The following is a 16,515-nucleotide window of genomic DNA, read 5'->3' on the forward strand; positions in this document are numbered from 1 at the left end:
GAAAAGTTCTAAAAGATACTTACCTAAGGTATTTAAAAGATATCTTACCTAATTAATCACCCACATCTGAGCTCAGATCAGAAGTCACTTCTTCTAAGAAGTTTTCCTTGATGCCCCAAGTTAAGTTAGGTCCTCTAGGATTCCTCTTCTTTCATGGCATTCCATGCTTCCAGAACTTATCCCAGTTGTAATTAAATGGTTGTACAATAAGATAAATAACTGTAAAATTATTATTTAATGTCTGCCCCATCTGTTAACATGTAAGTTCCATGAAAGCAGATAATCTGGCTGATTTATTTCTCAAGTTCCCTGTGACTTCCCCAGAGCCCAGCACATTTCACTGCATATATTAATTGCTCAATAAATATTTGTTCAGTGAGCAGTATTGTATACAGAATAATGGCCTCCCCAAAGAGGTCCACATTCTAGTCCTCAGAATCTGTGAATGTTGCCTTACATGGCAAAAAAGACTTTGCAAGCATGATTAAGTTAAGGTTCTATAGATGGAGAGATTATCCTGAATCATCTAGACGAGCCCAGTGTAATCACAAGGGTCCTTATAAGAGAAAGGCAGGAGGGTCAGCATGGGAGAAGAAAATGTGACAACAGACGTATTGGTCAGAGTGATGAGGCCATCAGCCAAGGAATGGGTGCAGCTGCTAGAAACCGAAGAGGCAAGAAACAGATTCTCCCCCTGGAAAGTACAGAGGGAACCAGACCTGCTGACACATGATTTTAGCCTCCTGAGACTCATTTAGGACTTCTGGCCTCCAGAGCTATAAAAGAATAAATTTGTGGGGACTTCCCGGGTGGTCCAGTGGTTAAGACTCCGTGCTTCCACTGCAGAGGGCACGGGTTCGATCTCTGCTCAGGGAACTAAAGATCCCACAGGCTGAGTGGCATGGCCAAAAAAAAAAAGATAAATTTGTGTTGTTTTTAAGCTACCAAATTTGTGGTAATTTGTTATGGCAACAGTAGGAAACTAAGATGAAGAAATTGATTAATTGTGTAACGTAAGGCAAGACTGATCTAGGAACCTGAACGCAAATAGAATAACAGTAAAAAATTAGAATAGTATGTTACAAAGTACTTGACCCGAGACAATCCAATGACTGAACCACACCCACTATCTGACGAACTCAATTATTTGCCAGAAATCATGTGTTTAAAGAGTAGGACAATATCAAATAATAAGAAAAACCCATGGAGTCCAGCCATGGAGAACTTGGGCACATGCCCAAGTACTAGGGAAGAAACTGTCAAAATGAAACAAAATTCATCGTGAGACCTTGGACAATTCACTTAAATAGTACTGGGCTGTGGACTGCTCAACTATAAAGTAAGGTTAAGAACTGTTCATTCCTACCTTGCTGAGTAGGTATATGGTATATACAGTGTCTGATAGAGAACTTGATACATAGAAGAACCTCTGTAAGTATGTAGTGATGATGGCAGTGGCGGTGGTTAGAGTAAAATCAGTGAATTATATCAGGAAAAGTTGTGGGGTGGGAATAGTGTTATTTAAAATAAGACTTTTTTTTTAAATAGGTATTTCCTATAGAAAAGGATAAAAGCAGTGTGACTAAATGTACTCATGATACTAATAGCTCCACAGTGCAGAATTGGTCCAGGAGAAGAAAAGGAGGAAATTTAGCTAATGGTAAAATATGTTTGAAGAAAAGACATTTAGTGATATAAGGGAATGCATTCAAAAGTGGTGGTGTTTTCTGTTACTTTTACAGTTCTTTCTTTTTCTCTCTCCTTTTTTGGTCTCTGGAAGAAGAAAATGACATGAACAGATTTCATTTTTTTCCATGTATCTTAAAGTCACAAAGCTGGGAAATGTGGGAACATGAAAATCAAATTGGACTTTGGTAGAGCTAAATCCTATGCATTGGAAAATAGCCACTGTAGGTTATGGTGGAATGCAGATAAAATAATAAACCAGCAAATTCCAGCCAGACATGCCACTATTTGATAAAAACTTATATGAGCAAAACCATCATGGGTATATGCTGCTGTGTGCTCTGATGATCACGCAAAGTGTCGACCTCTCCCCTTTTGTAGACTGCTAGGGAGCCATGCCATGTTGTCCTTGGAATTTTCCAAGTCCTTGAATAAAGAAGTGCAATATACATATCCATGGTTCTTTGGGCTGTAAGACCCTAGGCTGAAGGCTTATATCTCTGTAAGCCTGTGGGATGGCTTCCTCTGCAATTCACTCATGAGAGTGTTGAATAGACTCTGAAGGGGATTTGAAACTGGAATAAGGAAACATTACAATCAAAGGGAGAAAGTAATGAGAAGCTGAAAAGATTTGACCATAACAGATTGCAGGATCAAATGAGTACTTCCAGAACCAAGCCCCTCATTGTTGATGGACAATCTGCTTATGCCTCAGATGATTGCTCTCAGTGAGTCAGAAACATCATTACAGATTCGAGCTAGGAGGGTTTTATATCCAGCTCACAATCTATTCCCCAACTTTCTCTCCAACTACTGATTACAGTTGCACCCTCCATTCTGAAGTTGTAATTTTCAGAAGATGGAAGCGTGGTCTTCATACTTTAGAAACAATGGCTTAAACGCTAGATTGTGGACAGTGAAAAGTTACCAAGGAGAGAGAGCGATTATCTTCATTTTCACATTGCTTACAATTTGCCCCCTTTGCCTGTCATTGAGACAAGCAAACAAAATTAGCTTTAACAAATGTCTTTGAGTCCTTCCATCCAATTTTACAGATAGAAAGCAGAGGCTCAGAGGTTACGTAATCTAACCGTGGCCATCTGCAAGCAGAGCTGGTGGTTCAGGTCTCTGGACTCCAGCACCTTTCCCACCATTGCCACACTATTTTCCAAGAAGGAAGTATGCCTGAAATTTTAATACAAGCCAGATAATATGACTCATGAGGTCATTTAGGCTCAGGGGAATGGCAAGTGTAGCTCTTATGGAGTGTGGATGACTTAATGCAGAGAATCACACGGTTGGGGGAGAGCTCTGGCTCTGTATGCCAAGCACCTGCGCAAATGTGTAGAAATTCATGTAACCTAGGGACAAGTGCAGTTGTAAGCATATGATTGATAATGAAAGGAGAAAGAAATATTCATTCAGCCAGTCATTTCTCTGTGTAATCATTCATTCTATTCATTCATTTCACAAGTACTTATTAAGTATCTATGTCATGCCATGAATTATATATTAGGGATGTAATAGTGAATGACACATAATCCTTCTCATCAAGGGTTTTATAACTTGGGAGAGAAGATTGACAGCAAACTGTGATAAGACTACAATGTAGAAAGTGTTAAGTAATAATTACTATTAACCCTATTTTATAGATGAGGTAACTGGGTCTTAGAGTGGATGCATAACTTGCCCAAAGTCACAGAGCCAATAAGTGGCACAGTCCAGATTCAATTCAGACCTGTGTGACACAAAAATCCTTGCTTTTACTCCCACTCTGGGAGATGCTAATAGGTGTGCTAGAGAAGAAAGTTGTTGTTGTTTTAAGTTTTAAAAGTTTGGGAAATCTGTAAACTAAATGTCCTGCTGGGAGAGCCACAGCACATATTAGCATATTCAAGGGTTTGAGCCACTTTGTGGTAAGGAATACTATTTAGAAAGGCATTTCCCAAACATTCAAATGTTTCAGCCAAAGCACACTGCACTGTATTGACAACGATGGGAAAACAGGCAGAGAATGTAGTGTGCAGGGGATGCTCCGGAACTCAACACAATGTCCCTCGACTTTTCAGGAGTATTGGTGAATTGGACAGGACACATTCACAAAGTGGGCCTTCTCAGGTTCTGTGATGTTAAAGAATTGAATTCTGGTACGCTCAGGAGTGAAGGAAATAAAGAAAAATCGTATTTTTAGGCATGAGTTTCTACAGGGAATAATTTTTAGTGATGGGGTTATCTGCTATCAATTATAGCAGCAGTAGATTTGAAAATTACAGAAAGTGCCTTTTGTTCACGTGGTACTTTGACAGCAGTGACAGGCTCCACAAAGGAGAAAGCCCCTGGGACGTGAAATGATTTTAGACGTGAGTTTCTTATTGTCAAAGAGCAGGCATTTATGAGGGGGTTTGAGGGTGGGGAGAAGATCTCTGATCTACTCCAGATCTTTTCTAGAAGTTTATTAGGACAGGCTGTTCCTCTCCCCCAGATTTCATGGCGTAAGTTGATTTACAAATGGAGCACGGTTTGAACGAAACCATCCCCATGGACTTGACTGCCCCCTGAAGGCAGTAAGTACATAAATAACTCCAGCAGAAGGCAGCCCAGAAGAGTTAAGAGAGAAGGACAAAAGCGCTTTGAGGCCATTTCTGTTAGGTACAAAGACAAATGTCGGAAGCTCCGCTGCTTCTAATTTTTTATCAGATGGTGGAGGGTTGGGCCTTTGGCTGGAATTTGCTGGTCTATTATTATATCTGCTTTCCACTGTATCCTACAGTGGCTATTTTTCAATACATAGGATTTAGCTTTACCAAAGCATTTTTTAAAAGCACTTACGATTTTTTTTTTAAAATGTTGGTATTAGTGCACTTAAGCTGTGGGAGACAGTGGTGCTCTGGTCAAGCCAAGACCAGATAAATCTGCCCTCAGCATTCCAGGGAGGACCCCAAAAGCAGCAACTGTGCCCAGCACTAAAGGGATCAGAAGGCATTTGGTGAAGCCCTTGTCACTTCTTCTTCTTCTTTTTTTTTTGGTTGTCTTTATCCCTCACTAAACATTGATCTCCCCTGAGAACTGAGCTGGATTAAAATCAAATCAGTTATCTCGAGGGGATCCAAGTGGCCTCTCCTAAAAAGACATTGCCAATGCCCTCTCTCTGCTTCATCTCACTTCTATTTACTGTATTTACTGTACTAGTTCCTGGTGTCTCCTTGCCAGCCCAGAAGCTATGGGAGGGCAGGCGTGTCTGTTCACCCCCAGATCTCCAGGGTCCTCACCACATCCCTGTGCTGGGAACAAATCATTTTCTTCTTCAGTAAGAAACAGGGCAACACGTATTGAGTTCTTTTTTTTAAAAAAGCATGTATTGCTGAATTTGTGTTCATTATTGAATATTTAGAAAACACAGAAAAGAACCAAAAGGAAAAGTTATCAACAATAGTTATTATGGCATATTTCTTTGCAGAATTTTTTTTGTATGTGTAAAATCTGATAGCCTGTTTTTTTCTTGCTTAGCACAATATCATAAATGTTTTCTTTTACTTTTATTTCTGTATGTATTGAGCACCTACTGTGTAGCAGGAACTGTGCTAGGCCCTGTAGATGCTTGAGATGGACCTTAAAATGCAAAGGGGTATTTCCAAAGCAGAGAAGCAGGGGACCCATAATTAAGGCAGAGGGACTCCACCTTCAATATTGTGGACAATGAACTTTAAGCTAACAAGGGCAGCCAAAAAGGACACCATAATAGAAATTTGCAGCTAGATCTAGTGTCTTATAATGACCCTACCAGAAATACTTACTTGATACAATAGGAAATTTTCCAGGATTTGTCAAAATCCCAGAAAAGGACAAAATTGCAGTCAGTAAGGTCAGTTTTTGAATGGGGCCATTTCCTAAGCAGTCTTTCTGTTAAAGACATCGATGTCTTAAAAATGAGGATTGTGATGAACTGTCTTGGCCCTGCTGTCAGCCAATCAGAATGGACACTGGGTGCCATGTTGGATCAAGGTCTGAAGATGCCCACCAGACTGTACCGTGACATTGGCCCCTACGTTGACTGATCACAGGGAGGTCTGGGGAGTCCTAAGGAGAGGCTGGATGGCCAAGGAAGTGATGGGTGACACTCAGGGACGCAACTGCTCACCAACTGGAACAGTAGTGCTTCAGTGGTTTAAGAAGCATACACTGTACAAGTGCATCCTGGCCACAAGACCTACCTGGAGAGCAACTTCTTTTCTTAAGTTGCTAACGTGCGCTCTTAGCTGTCAGCGGGCCTGCTGCCTGTGACACAAGAGCCGTGGTTTGCCATCCTTTGAACTTGAGCAGGTGGAATATGATTTGGGGCAGACACTAGGGAGAGGGGTTCAGAGCCAGTCCATGCAGCTGGCTCTGCCCCCCTCCTTCCTAAAGAACCTCCTGGAAAATTCACTCTAACCCAGGCTCCCACTGAGCAGTCACACCTCCACTCACGTACACACAACGTGGCTGAGGTCTTCAGAACACACGGGGCTCCATGGTGGAGGAAGGCATCTCCCAGGGTGAAGAACACGCAAAATGGTCATGTAGGGACTCAACTCCTGAACAAAGGCCAGCATCTCCCAAGAGGCCTCTCGTGCTGACCAGCCAGCTCCAAGCCCTATCCCAGTACCTGTATTTTCTGCTTAGGTGAAGGGACAACGTTCCCAGTTACCTGGACTGAGAACTATGGCACTCTCCCTGAACCTCAGCTTCCCTACTGATCTGGGTGAGAGGATAGCTGGGGCTGAAAGACAGTTTTCCAATCAAACTATCAATGACTGAGCAGGGGCTATCAGGGTAGGCCCTGGACTAGAGGCCTGACATGATGTCCTGTAATCCTCACAGCACCCTATGAGGTCAGTAGCTATAATTCCCACGTTGCAGATAATGAAAATAGGGCTTTCGTATATGTCAAGGAATTCTGGGGATACTGAGGGGCTCAGAATATAACTTGCTTAAGGATTCACAGCTAGTCAGCAGCAGAGCTGGAGTTTGAACACAGGCATGTAAACCATCACCCAAGTTCTATTAGGGCCACACAGGAGACAGCCTGAGGAGGCGTATGGTGGGGTCAGGACATTTGAGGAGAGGGGACCAAAGCTCTGGGAAGCAGTGCTGGGAGCGAATACTTCCCCTCCCCCACCCCCTGCCCCAGGTTACTTTTCTCCCAACCCTCCCAAAAATACACAGATATGGAGCTCCACAACAAAAGTTATTGGTAATAATTAGCTAACCCTTTATACTTGCAACATAAACTCAGAAGATGCCCTTGGATGCTCTAGAAATGGGGATGTCAAAGCAGGAGAAGAAGAGGTGAACAAGAGGTGGAGTCAGCTCGAATGGCAGCTGTCATCCGTGCTTCTGTCCTGCAGCACAAGGCACTCAGATTGTCTGTCGACCGCCTCCTGCCCTGAGGCTTTCAGATCCAAAAGCAAGTTACTGAGTTTAGCATAGCGGGCAGGAAGACAGAGGTTCAGATGGCATCTCTGTCGGACACTGGCTCTGAGATCTTCAGACAGTTTCTTAGCTTTTCTGCATCTTAATTTCCTCATCTGTAAAAAGGTCATATATCTCAGAGTTGCTGTGAAGATTAAATAAGATAATATTTGTGAAGTGCTTAGCGTGGCATCTGGCACAGTGCAAATCCCTTAATAAAGAGAGTTATTAACATGAAATTGTTTTCTTGTGAATTATTTTATCAGAAATTTATGGAATAATTCCTTTATTACTAGGTTACGAACTTAAAAAAACCTAACTTTGGAAAACACGGAGAAAGGAAAGATGAGACACAAGTTGTAATATTGTCTAACTTAATTTTTATAGGAGACGTGGAAATTGACACTAGAGAAGGCAAGACAGATTGTCAAGAAATCCCCAACTCTGGTAAGCAACCAACGGGGAGAATGCCAGCATTTTCCTTGGCACGTTCACCTCCAAAGGCCAGGGGCTACCCCGGACGCAAACCCACAACACAACACGCCACAGATGAATTGGGTTGGAAGAGGAATATGAGCCCCTACCTCTTTTTTCTCCTCTCTTCTCTCTAGAGCAGCGTTTCTCAACTCTGGTTGTGGGCACCGTCCTGGGCATTGTAGGATGTTAGCAGCATCCCTGTCCTCTACCCACTAGGTGCCAGCACCCACCCCCACAATAGTCATGACAGCCAAAAATGTCTCCTGGCATTGCCAAATATCCTCTGGTACTCACTGTTGAGAACTGCTGCCCTCCGGTAGACCGTATTGGAGGAGGCTGTATGCTCCTGCTTCTCCACTTTCTATATATGTGATCTAGGCTGAGCCTCCGTTTCCCTATCAGTGAGGTAGGGACAATAACAGTGTTCCTTTCTCAAAGCATGGATGTCAGGACTAAGAGAGTTGATGTGTGGGGGGTGTCTGGTATCATGCCTGGGACTTATCAAGCACTCTATATATGCCAGCTAAAATCATCACCATTATTATTCTTTTCCTCTAATTTTTCCTCTTTGCAATCATAGTTTTATTCAACAGAATGCCTAGTTCAAATCAGTTATCATTAAGTATTTGACTTGGGCCCTGGTGGCCAATCAGCCCCAGTTGAAGAGGAAGCAGAAAGGTAAACCTTTAAAGAACACTGTCTCCCTAATGCTAGCAGTCCTGGCAGGAAGGAAGCATTCATCAGAGATGAGAGGGCATGGCCTTCGTCCTTGGCTTCTCTCTACTAGCCCTGATTCAATACATTCAAAGTAGTATTGATTTGGCAACATGGAAATAAAGGGGAGGAAAATTCCTCATGGCTTGGTTTGTCAGACTTAGCAAATAAAAACAGAGGATGCCCAATTAAATTTGAATTTCAAATAAATAATGAATAATTATTTAGTGTAAGTATGTCCAGTACAATATTTTATTTGGCAACCCTACTTGTGGTGGGCACATGGGTTTTGACGTACAAGGCTGATACATGTTGCATGACAGTATGTGGGCATTTCTGCACAATTGATTAATCAATCACAATGCCTGCATCTCCAATTATTATTTAATTCAGTGAGTAATTAAAGGCCAACCATAGCTGGTTCAGCTAATCTGCTTAAGTTATTGAATAAGAAACTGAAACATCACATGAAACCCTTGACCACCACCTTCAGAACTCTAAACAGACTGGAGAATAATACCGTTTCTCTCTTATTCTTCTCAACATGCATCTAAAAACTTATTCTCAGGACATCGTTTACTTCACTAGTACAAACTGCCTTGGCATTAACTCAAAGACTAATTAGGACTTTATAATTTTTCATTTCTGTCACCAGAATTGTGAGCATAATTCATGGGGCACGATTCCAATCATGACTTGCAAGAAGCCAAAAAAAAAAAAAAAAATCAACTGAACAATTCACCAATTAAAAAAAAAAAAAACTCCTCAAAAACCTCCTCCAACTTATTTACTCTCTAGATTAAAGCTATCAGGGAAAAAAATAATCAGGAAATGCAAATAAGCATCTTGAAAAACTGCTCAGAAGATATTGGCTGCAATTAACTCCATTGTGAAGGTTGATGTAACTGCCGACCTAGCCAGAATGTGGAGAGAAACAGAATAGGTTGCGTGTCATTTCAGCACAGCCTGTCAGATGGAGAATCCAGACTGGGGAAGAGTTTAGTGTTACTGAAGGGAATGGAATGTTCCAGAGAAGATCTGCCTCTCAAGGAGGTCCCGAGAGGCTCCTTGGGGGGTCTTCGTGGATTTGGCAGAACACTAAGCATCTGAGGGTTTAGAACACCTGAGTCATGGCATCAATTTATTTAATTATCACAAAAACTCCTACAAAGTAGATAGCATATTTCTGTTATCAACCCCATTTTACAGATGAGAGGACTAAGGATGAGAGGTTAAGTAATTCCCTCACTCCACATAGCTAATAAGTGAGAAACCCATAATTTACATCCGGATTTAGCTTCTTCCAAGTTTCTACCCCTTCCACTATTCCAATAGCTCTCAACCAGACCTCCTCAGTACTGAATTTCAGGAAGCACCCTTCACATCACAGGCTATGTGAATATTAGAATCTTGTAATGCACAACCTGTACTGCTGTACGTGATGGCCGTGATTTCCAACCTACCTACTCAACAGAACCATCTGGAAAGCCTTTAAAAATTGCTGCTGTTCAAACTTGCCCCAAGTAAAATAATCCAAGTTAAATTCAAGTAAAATAATACACGGCAATGGTTTAAAAGCACTTCATCACACAGAAATTCAATCTTAAGTTGACTGTGTACAGAAGAGATGTTATGCTCCCGCTTTGACCCTCTATTTACCCCATTCACCTCATTCCATTTATTCAACCCCTATTTGTTGTTCTGTATTCATTTAACATCCTGGGGTGGGAAAGCTCCAGATGCAAGCAGAAGCTGGTTAAATAGATGGCAAAATAAAGATGCTGCCTGACTCCTGTGCCCTGGGACAGCCCGGATTTGAGACTTTCATTTTAGATGGGATTACATGCGGACAGATGTGATGTTTTAAATCCATTGCTGAGTTAATAACAGCCCACATGCTGCCTCTAACTAGTAAGGTTTGAATTGAAAGGAAGGGGCTGTCAAACTTGCAAGTGAGGACCTCTGCACTGTTGCTCTGTGTCCATCTAAGTTCCCTTTGCAAGTTTATAAGAAGAGGTTAGTCCTTCCCGTACTGTGTGATGAAAAGGCTGCATGATCAAACAGAGGGAATTCTGGGGGTCCCTGGACAAGTTGCATCATCTATTGCCCACATCCTAGATCTAATTTCTGCACAGTGAATGTCAAAGACAGCTGCAGCCTTCAGGCTGAATTTTGACAGTGAACAGCTGTGCAATTATAACATTTTATTCCATTGTATCTCTTGTATAGTAATTATCAGGCTGTTGTATAAATTTTTTAATGTATTGGTTATCATCAGTATTAAAATCTACATTGCCATTTCGTTCATTAGACCAAGGCCTTCAGACTAAAGTAAATATTAAAAGAAGTAGCTCACACATTCAAATGCAGTCTGACTCTGGGTCTTAGAATGTGTCTCTTTCCAAATTGCCACCGATGTTGGGTATAATTGCACGCTGGTGTTTATTTTACAGTGTATCTACACTGCTCATCTCAATCAGTTACCAGGTCTCTAAACACCCCTCCTTTGCACCACCATCCTCCCCCTCCCACCTCACATCTGTGGTTCCCAACCAGGGGTAATGTTGTCCTCCCTCCTCCTCTCCTGGAAAAGTTGGCAACATCTGGAGACATCTGGGGGCTTCTGGCATATAGTGGCTAGATGCCAGATATTCTGCTAAACATCCTACAATGCACAGGACAGCCCACAACAAAGAATTATTCAGGACCCAATGGCAGTAGTGCTGAGGTTAGAAACCCCGGGATCACATCTCGGATCCTTATCTGCCAACAGGTCTCTCTGTCCCATATTGCTTCCTCGAGGCCTTCATGTCACCTGCAGAGATACCTTTCCAAAATACAAATGTGATCCCTCTGCTTAAGACCTTCCAGGATTCCCCACTGTCCTCAAGATAGCACGTAGTGCAGTGTCCTAGGCTTGTCCTAATGTCTCCTTCCTTCCATGGTTCACCGTGTTCTCCCAGTTCCTTATACTCCAGCCAGGTTGAAATGTTTGGCAGTCCCCCAGGACTCCAGCCCAGCTCATGTGCCCGCAGCACTGCAAGGGAGCTCCCTCTACCAGCGGCCGTGCTTTTCCAGCTTTGGTGTGTACTCCAGCCACCTGGGACCTTGTTAAAATGCAGATTCTGATTCAGCAGGTCAACTGAATCTGGGGCCAGAGACTTTAGTCCTGAAAGTTCCCAGATGGCCTCAATGCTCCTGGTTTGTGATCACACTTTCATCAGCTAGAACCTAGAGCAGTGGTTCTCAAACCTTAGTGAGCATCAGAATGACGGGGAGGCTGTGAAAACACAGATTCCTGGGACCTACCCCAGACTTTCTGATTTACTAGATTGGGGCGAGCCCATGAATTACATTTGTAACAAGTCTGCAAGCTGTACTCGGAGTTGAAAAGCATAGAGCATCTGTCTCTTCCTTCCCACCTGCCTCCTATCTGATTTCTGGGTCCTTGCCTGCCTCCTCCTCCAGTTCCCAGAAAGCCATATTAATGCCTGGACCACCACGGACATCACAGAGCATGCTAAGAGCTGGGCTATTCACCCCGACGCTCCACTAGACAGTAAGCTGCATGACAACAAGGACAGTCTTTTCTGTCTCCAAATCTTGCATGCTAATCAGCGTTTTTCCTCATCCTAGAAAGTTGGGCAGGCAACCTGAAGATCCTTAAAAACCTCATTTATAACCAGAAAAGGTTACCTGTTCACCTTTGCTAGTGTCAAAATATTACCAATGCTGTTACTACCACTCACAGCCATCTGAAGAACTTTTCGGGCTAGAGGGAATCACTACAGGTTTCCCCGCTATCCAAAAGTAAAGCATTCCTATGAAGTCTTTCCTAAGGCAAAGAAGCAATTACCTTAGGACACATCTTGCTAACAGATGCACAAAATAAACTGAGATCAAGCACAGAGGCTCACAGACGCAGTTCAAAGCTATGGTGGCCTGATGCTGAGATGCTCAGTGTGGTTTCTGGGGAAGGAGCTGGGCAGTGCCCCTCTCACTGTTCAGGGTGCTCGCTGCCTCTCCACTGGCTCCTGAAAAACAAACGATGAACGTTATTTTTGCTTTGTTTTTTTTTTGCAGTACACGGGCCTCTCACTGCTGTGGCCTCTCCCGTTGCGGAGCACAGGCTCCGGACACGCAGGCTCAGCGGCCATGGCTCACGGGCCCAGCCACTCCGCGGCATGTGGGATCCTCCCGGACCGGGGCACGAACCCGTGTCCCCTGCATCGGCAGGCAGACCCTCAACCACAGCGCCACCCAGGGAGCCCTATTTTTGCTTTTGGCATTTTTTTTTGTGTGAGAGCAAAAAAACTTCTTTGGATTTCTTTCAGTTTGTGAGGAGGTAGTAACCTAGGTCTTTCACAGAAACAAAGTGGTGTGAAGCGAACTTTTGAAAAGCGCACTATCTCTCCCTTTGTTGATAAATGCTGGTTCCTTACATTTTCTACCCTGTTGATTTTTTCTTTTGTCTGAGAAAAGCATCAAGGGAACTGCAATCTTTCTAAAATCATTACTTGGTAAAAAGCCAGGGCTTTTAATTTATCCCACAAGCTAGAGTCTTATGGAAACTGCTGTTTGAAATCCCTTTGTTCGGGAAGCTTTGAGGGACTTCATCTACACACCCCTCCTTCCTCTACCCCGCCTCCCCCAGGGAAGGGACCTTCCTTCTTCCTTCTTCCTAAGCCGGTGTCTCTCCCATTAGTCTTTATTTTATCTCATAACAGGAAGGAATTATTTTATTTGAAAACAGTCTTTATTTTCAAATCCTTTTTTAAAGCCACTGAGGGCAGTGAGGAGAGGAACGTTGTCTGAGTAGAATGGACCAAGATGGGCCAGACCCTTTTGGGAAGAGGTGGAAAAGAGATGAAGGTGGGACTAGCTGGCTGGGGGAGAAGGGGAAGCCTTCAGGCTGACGAGCCGGCATGAACAAAGGCACACAGGTGGAATGAATATGGAGCGTGGAAACAGGAACAAGAGGTAAATTTAGTTAACTAAAATGACCCAGATTCTGGAGAAAGAAGAGTCCAGAAATCCAAACTGTGGAGCCAAGAGGAGAGGAAGGGCCTTGAGAAGTTGGAAAATCATCCCTTGAACTAAACAACTCTTTTTGTTTTTCTCTCCAGACATATTCCAGAAGTGGTTCTGATATTTGTTCGCTCCCATTTTTGGCCAAGATCTGTCAGAAGATTAAATTGTACGTATACAAGTTCCCCTTCCTAAGCACTGGCAGGGGATAGCATCTTTGGTTGTCCCTGTTTTCTAATGACTAAAATGATCTTCAAGTTAAAAGGCATCTTTCTGAAAGTGAAAGTGTTTCTTGCTCACGACTTGTACAGAAACTAGAAGACAAATTAGCTCAGAACAAATCATTTTGGAAATATACTGAATACCAGCATCTTTGAACCTCCAGCCTGACTTACTGCCCCGGACTGGAATGCAGCCTGCCTGCCGGTGAGACTTGTGAGTGGCTCAGTGCATGCTCGCACCGCCTCTGGGGACAGGACAGCTCCTCCTTGCTGTGTAAGGTACAGACAAGGTTGGCCAGGGACTCTTTGAGCATCTTTAGAACAAGGCACTCACAAGGCTGGAAAAGGACCATTTTTTCACAGAGCCCAACCTATTACCTAGAAAATCTAGCTCTGCTATGTATGAACAGGATTCCTAATACAGAGACACGGTCCAAAGTTCCCAAGCCCTCCTGTCTCCGTTTAAAATCCCATGCTCCCTCCAGCTGCACTCTGAGTCTGAGGTTATGCTGGGTGTCATAGTAATCACCATCCAAAACATTAAAAGGTGGAACAGTCCTGCGAGGCATGTTGGACTAAGCGGCAAAATAGCGTAGGTCCACCTTCCACTCGGCTGCTTCCCATGCGACTGTGGCAGAGGCTGCTGCCAGGCAGTGTATGGCACTGTTCTGGGGTCCAGATGCTGAACTTTCAATGCACTTCTGCACTGAGTTCTCACAATTCCATGAAGTAGGGATTATCATTATTTCCATTTCGCAGAGAAGGAAACTGAGTCTTACAGAAGTAACTCCTCCCAGCCATGAGGACCCAAGATACACCCCCAAGAATATTGGACCCCACTTGTTCTTTGGAAACATCCAGTTTCTTGACTCTTGTGCAACGCTGCCTCTTGAGCCAACTTTGAAGACTTGAGCCACTTAATGTCTCTGAGCTTCAGTTTCCCCATGTTGAAACTCAAGCTATAGACCCATTTGGAAAGTTTTAAAAATGCAGACTCCTTGGCCTGAGACCTGGTGGGGCAGCGTGGCATGTTCCTAGGTTCCTGGTTGACTGTGTCCTCCCTAGCGCTCTCACATTCTATTTCAGGAGGCAGACCGCAGATGCACCCTGTACAGATGACGCTTTAATGACTCAAAATAATGTTCCTTCACTGTGAGACATTCACAGAGACCGCTTGGTCTGCCCTGGCCCCGCTGCTTTTATTCTCACTCTCCCATAGGCAGTTCCTATCACTTGAGTGCATTCCGGTCCAGCCTGGCTCTCATGGTGGGGAGTTAGAGGGAAGAACTCCCCAGAGGTGACAGTCAGGCTGAACATCTGGACTGAGAGGCTGTATTGGTTTCCGAAGGCTGCTGTAATAAAATACCACAAGCTAGGTGGCTTGAAACAACATAAATGTATTCTCTCCCTGTTCTGGAGGCTGGAAGTCTGAAAGCAAGGTGTTGGCCAGATCCCTCTGAGACTCTGCTCCCTCTGAGCTTCCCTCAGGGACTCTGGGTCGAATCCTTCCTTGCCTCTTAGCTTCTGGTGGTGCTCGTCCATCCTTGGCAACCCTGGGCTTGCAGCTGTGTCATTCCAATCTCTGCTTCCCTCTTGTTATATAGCCGTCTTCCCTGTGTGTCTGGTTTTCCTTTTGCAACCAGTCATATTGGATTAGGGTCCACACTTATGGCCTCATCTTAATTCAGTAACATCTGCAAAGACCCTTTTTCCAAGTAAGTTCACATTCACAGGGAGCAGGGGTTAGAACTTCAACATTTCTTTCTGGTGAACACAGTTCAACCCACAATAGAGGCCCTTTTCTTATGTTCCTCCATCCTTCATCTCATGAGCTTCATGGACGCTAAACTCATTGAACATCCCCCGTCTGCTTTGAAAGTATCTCAGGAGAGGAGGCGGCTGTGCATCTGACCCACATTCAGAGCCTCTTAGGGATCCAAGAGTTTAAAAACTTTTCCTGGTTCATCTGCCCACATAAGCTCCTGCAAGCCAACTGTGCAAAGTGCGGACTTGGATCCTGGAACACTTATCAATCTCGCTTTTCATGAATAGAAGTGGAGGCAGAGACCATCAGGACATGAGGAGTAGAGGGGAAATATCGGACATGAAAGAAAGTGAGGGAGGCTAAGATGCAGCCAGGTCCCAAGCCCCCGACCATTTCATCATGCTTAGCTCTTGTTGAATCGAGACCCCTGTCCCCTCCTTGCTGAAAGCCTCATTGCATTTTCTGTGTCAAACCAAACGTGGGCCCTCAGGACCTAAAACGACAACTCTTCAATTGAACCACCTTTGAAAACCTGAATTCAAGAGCATCTGTGGCCAGGGATTTTCCTGGCCCAGTTTCAAAGGGAAATTTTTTCATGAAAAAGCAAAAGCAGTATGTTTTTCTTCTTTCTAAAAATCATTGTGCTTCTAGTATAATTCGTACCGGGTCATGAATTATTCAGTGCTGCATGGGTTATAAAGCACATTTAAATGCAGCCTCGTTTATTCTTTAAAACAACCTGTGGCTCAGTAATAATAATGACAAGTAAAAGTTATCTGATACTGTCTCTGCACCAGGAACTCTTATAAATGCAACCCTGTTAGACAACATTTTTTTGGTCCCCTTTTTAAAGATGTAAAGCCGTTTGTCCAAGGTCACAGAACTAGTCATGGATAAATATGGTGTTTGAACCCAGCAGCCTGGTTATAAAGGTCAGGCTCAGAGCCACAACATTGCCTGTCCCTTGACTCAGAGCCTCACTTTCAGATGAGCAAGTCGGTTCTAGTTTATTTAATACTTGACCCACTAGCACAGTCAGCAGGAGGTAGAGACAAAGACCTATGTGTCTTCTGTTACATAATCCTTCCCTAAAATCCCCTCCAGTAAGAATGCCTTTCTGGCTCTGTGCCTCTCTTGTCCCCATCCTGTTTGGTCTAATGCCTTCATAAACAAGAC

The 16,515-nt window shown here is 43.6% G+C and overlaps 1 protein-coding gene across 4 annotated transcripts in view; it reads left to right on the plus strand.

Moving 5' to 3' along the window:
- AOAH (acyloxyacyl hydrolase) overlaps positions 1-16,515 on the plus strand; it is a 170,600-nt gene that overhangs the window by 43,012 nt on the left and 111,073 nt on the right. For all 4 annotated transcript variants that reach the window (XM_027102178.1, XM_027102177.1, XM_027102176.1 and 1 more), the window contains exons 6-7: positions 7,522-7,581; positions 13,452-13,522. In XM_027102178.1, coding sequence (XP_026957979.1) covers positions 7,522-7,581; positions 13,452-13,522 — 131 coding nt within the window. The remainder of the gene's footprint in view (positions 1-7,521; positions 7,582-13,451; positions 13,523-16,515) is intronic.

The sequence above is a fragment of the Aethalodelphis obliquidens genome, unplaced genomic scaffold (genome assembly GCF_003676395.1).
Source record: "Aethalodelphis obliquidens isolate GAN/ISIS:26980383/991018 unplaced genomic scaffold, ASM367639v1 scaffold5, whole genome shotgun sequence".
In the NCBI taxonomy this organism is placed as follows: Eukaryota; Metazoa; Chordata; class Mammalia; order Artiodactyla; family Delphinidae; genus Aethalodelphis; species Aethalodelphis obliquidens.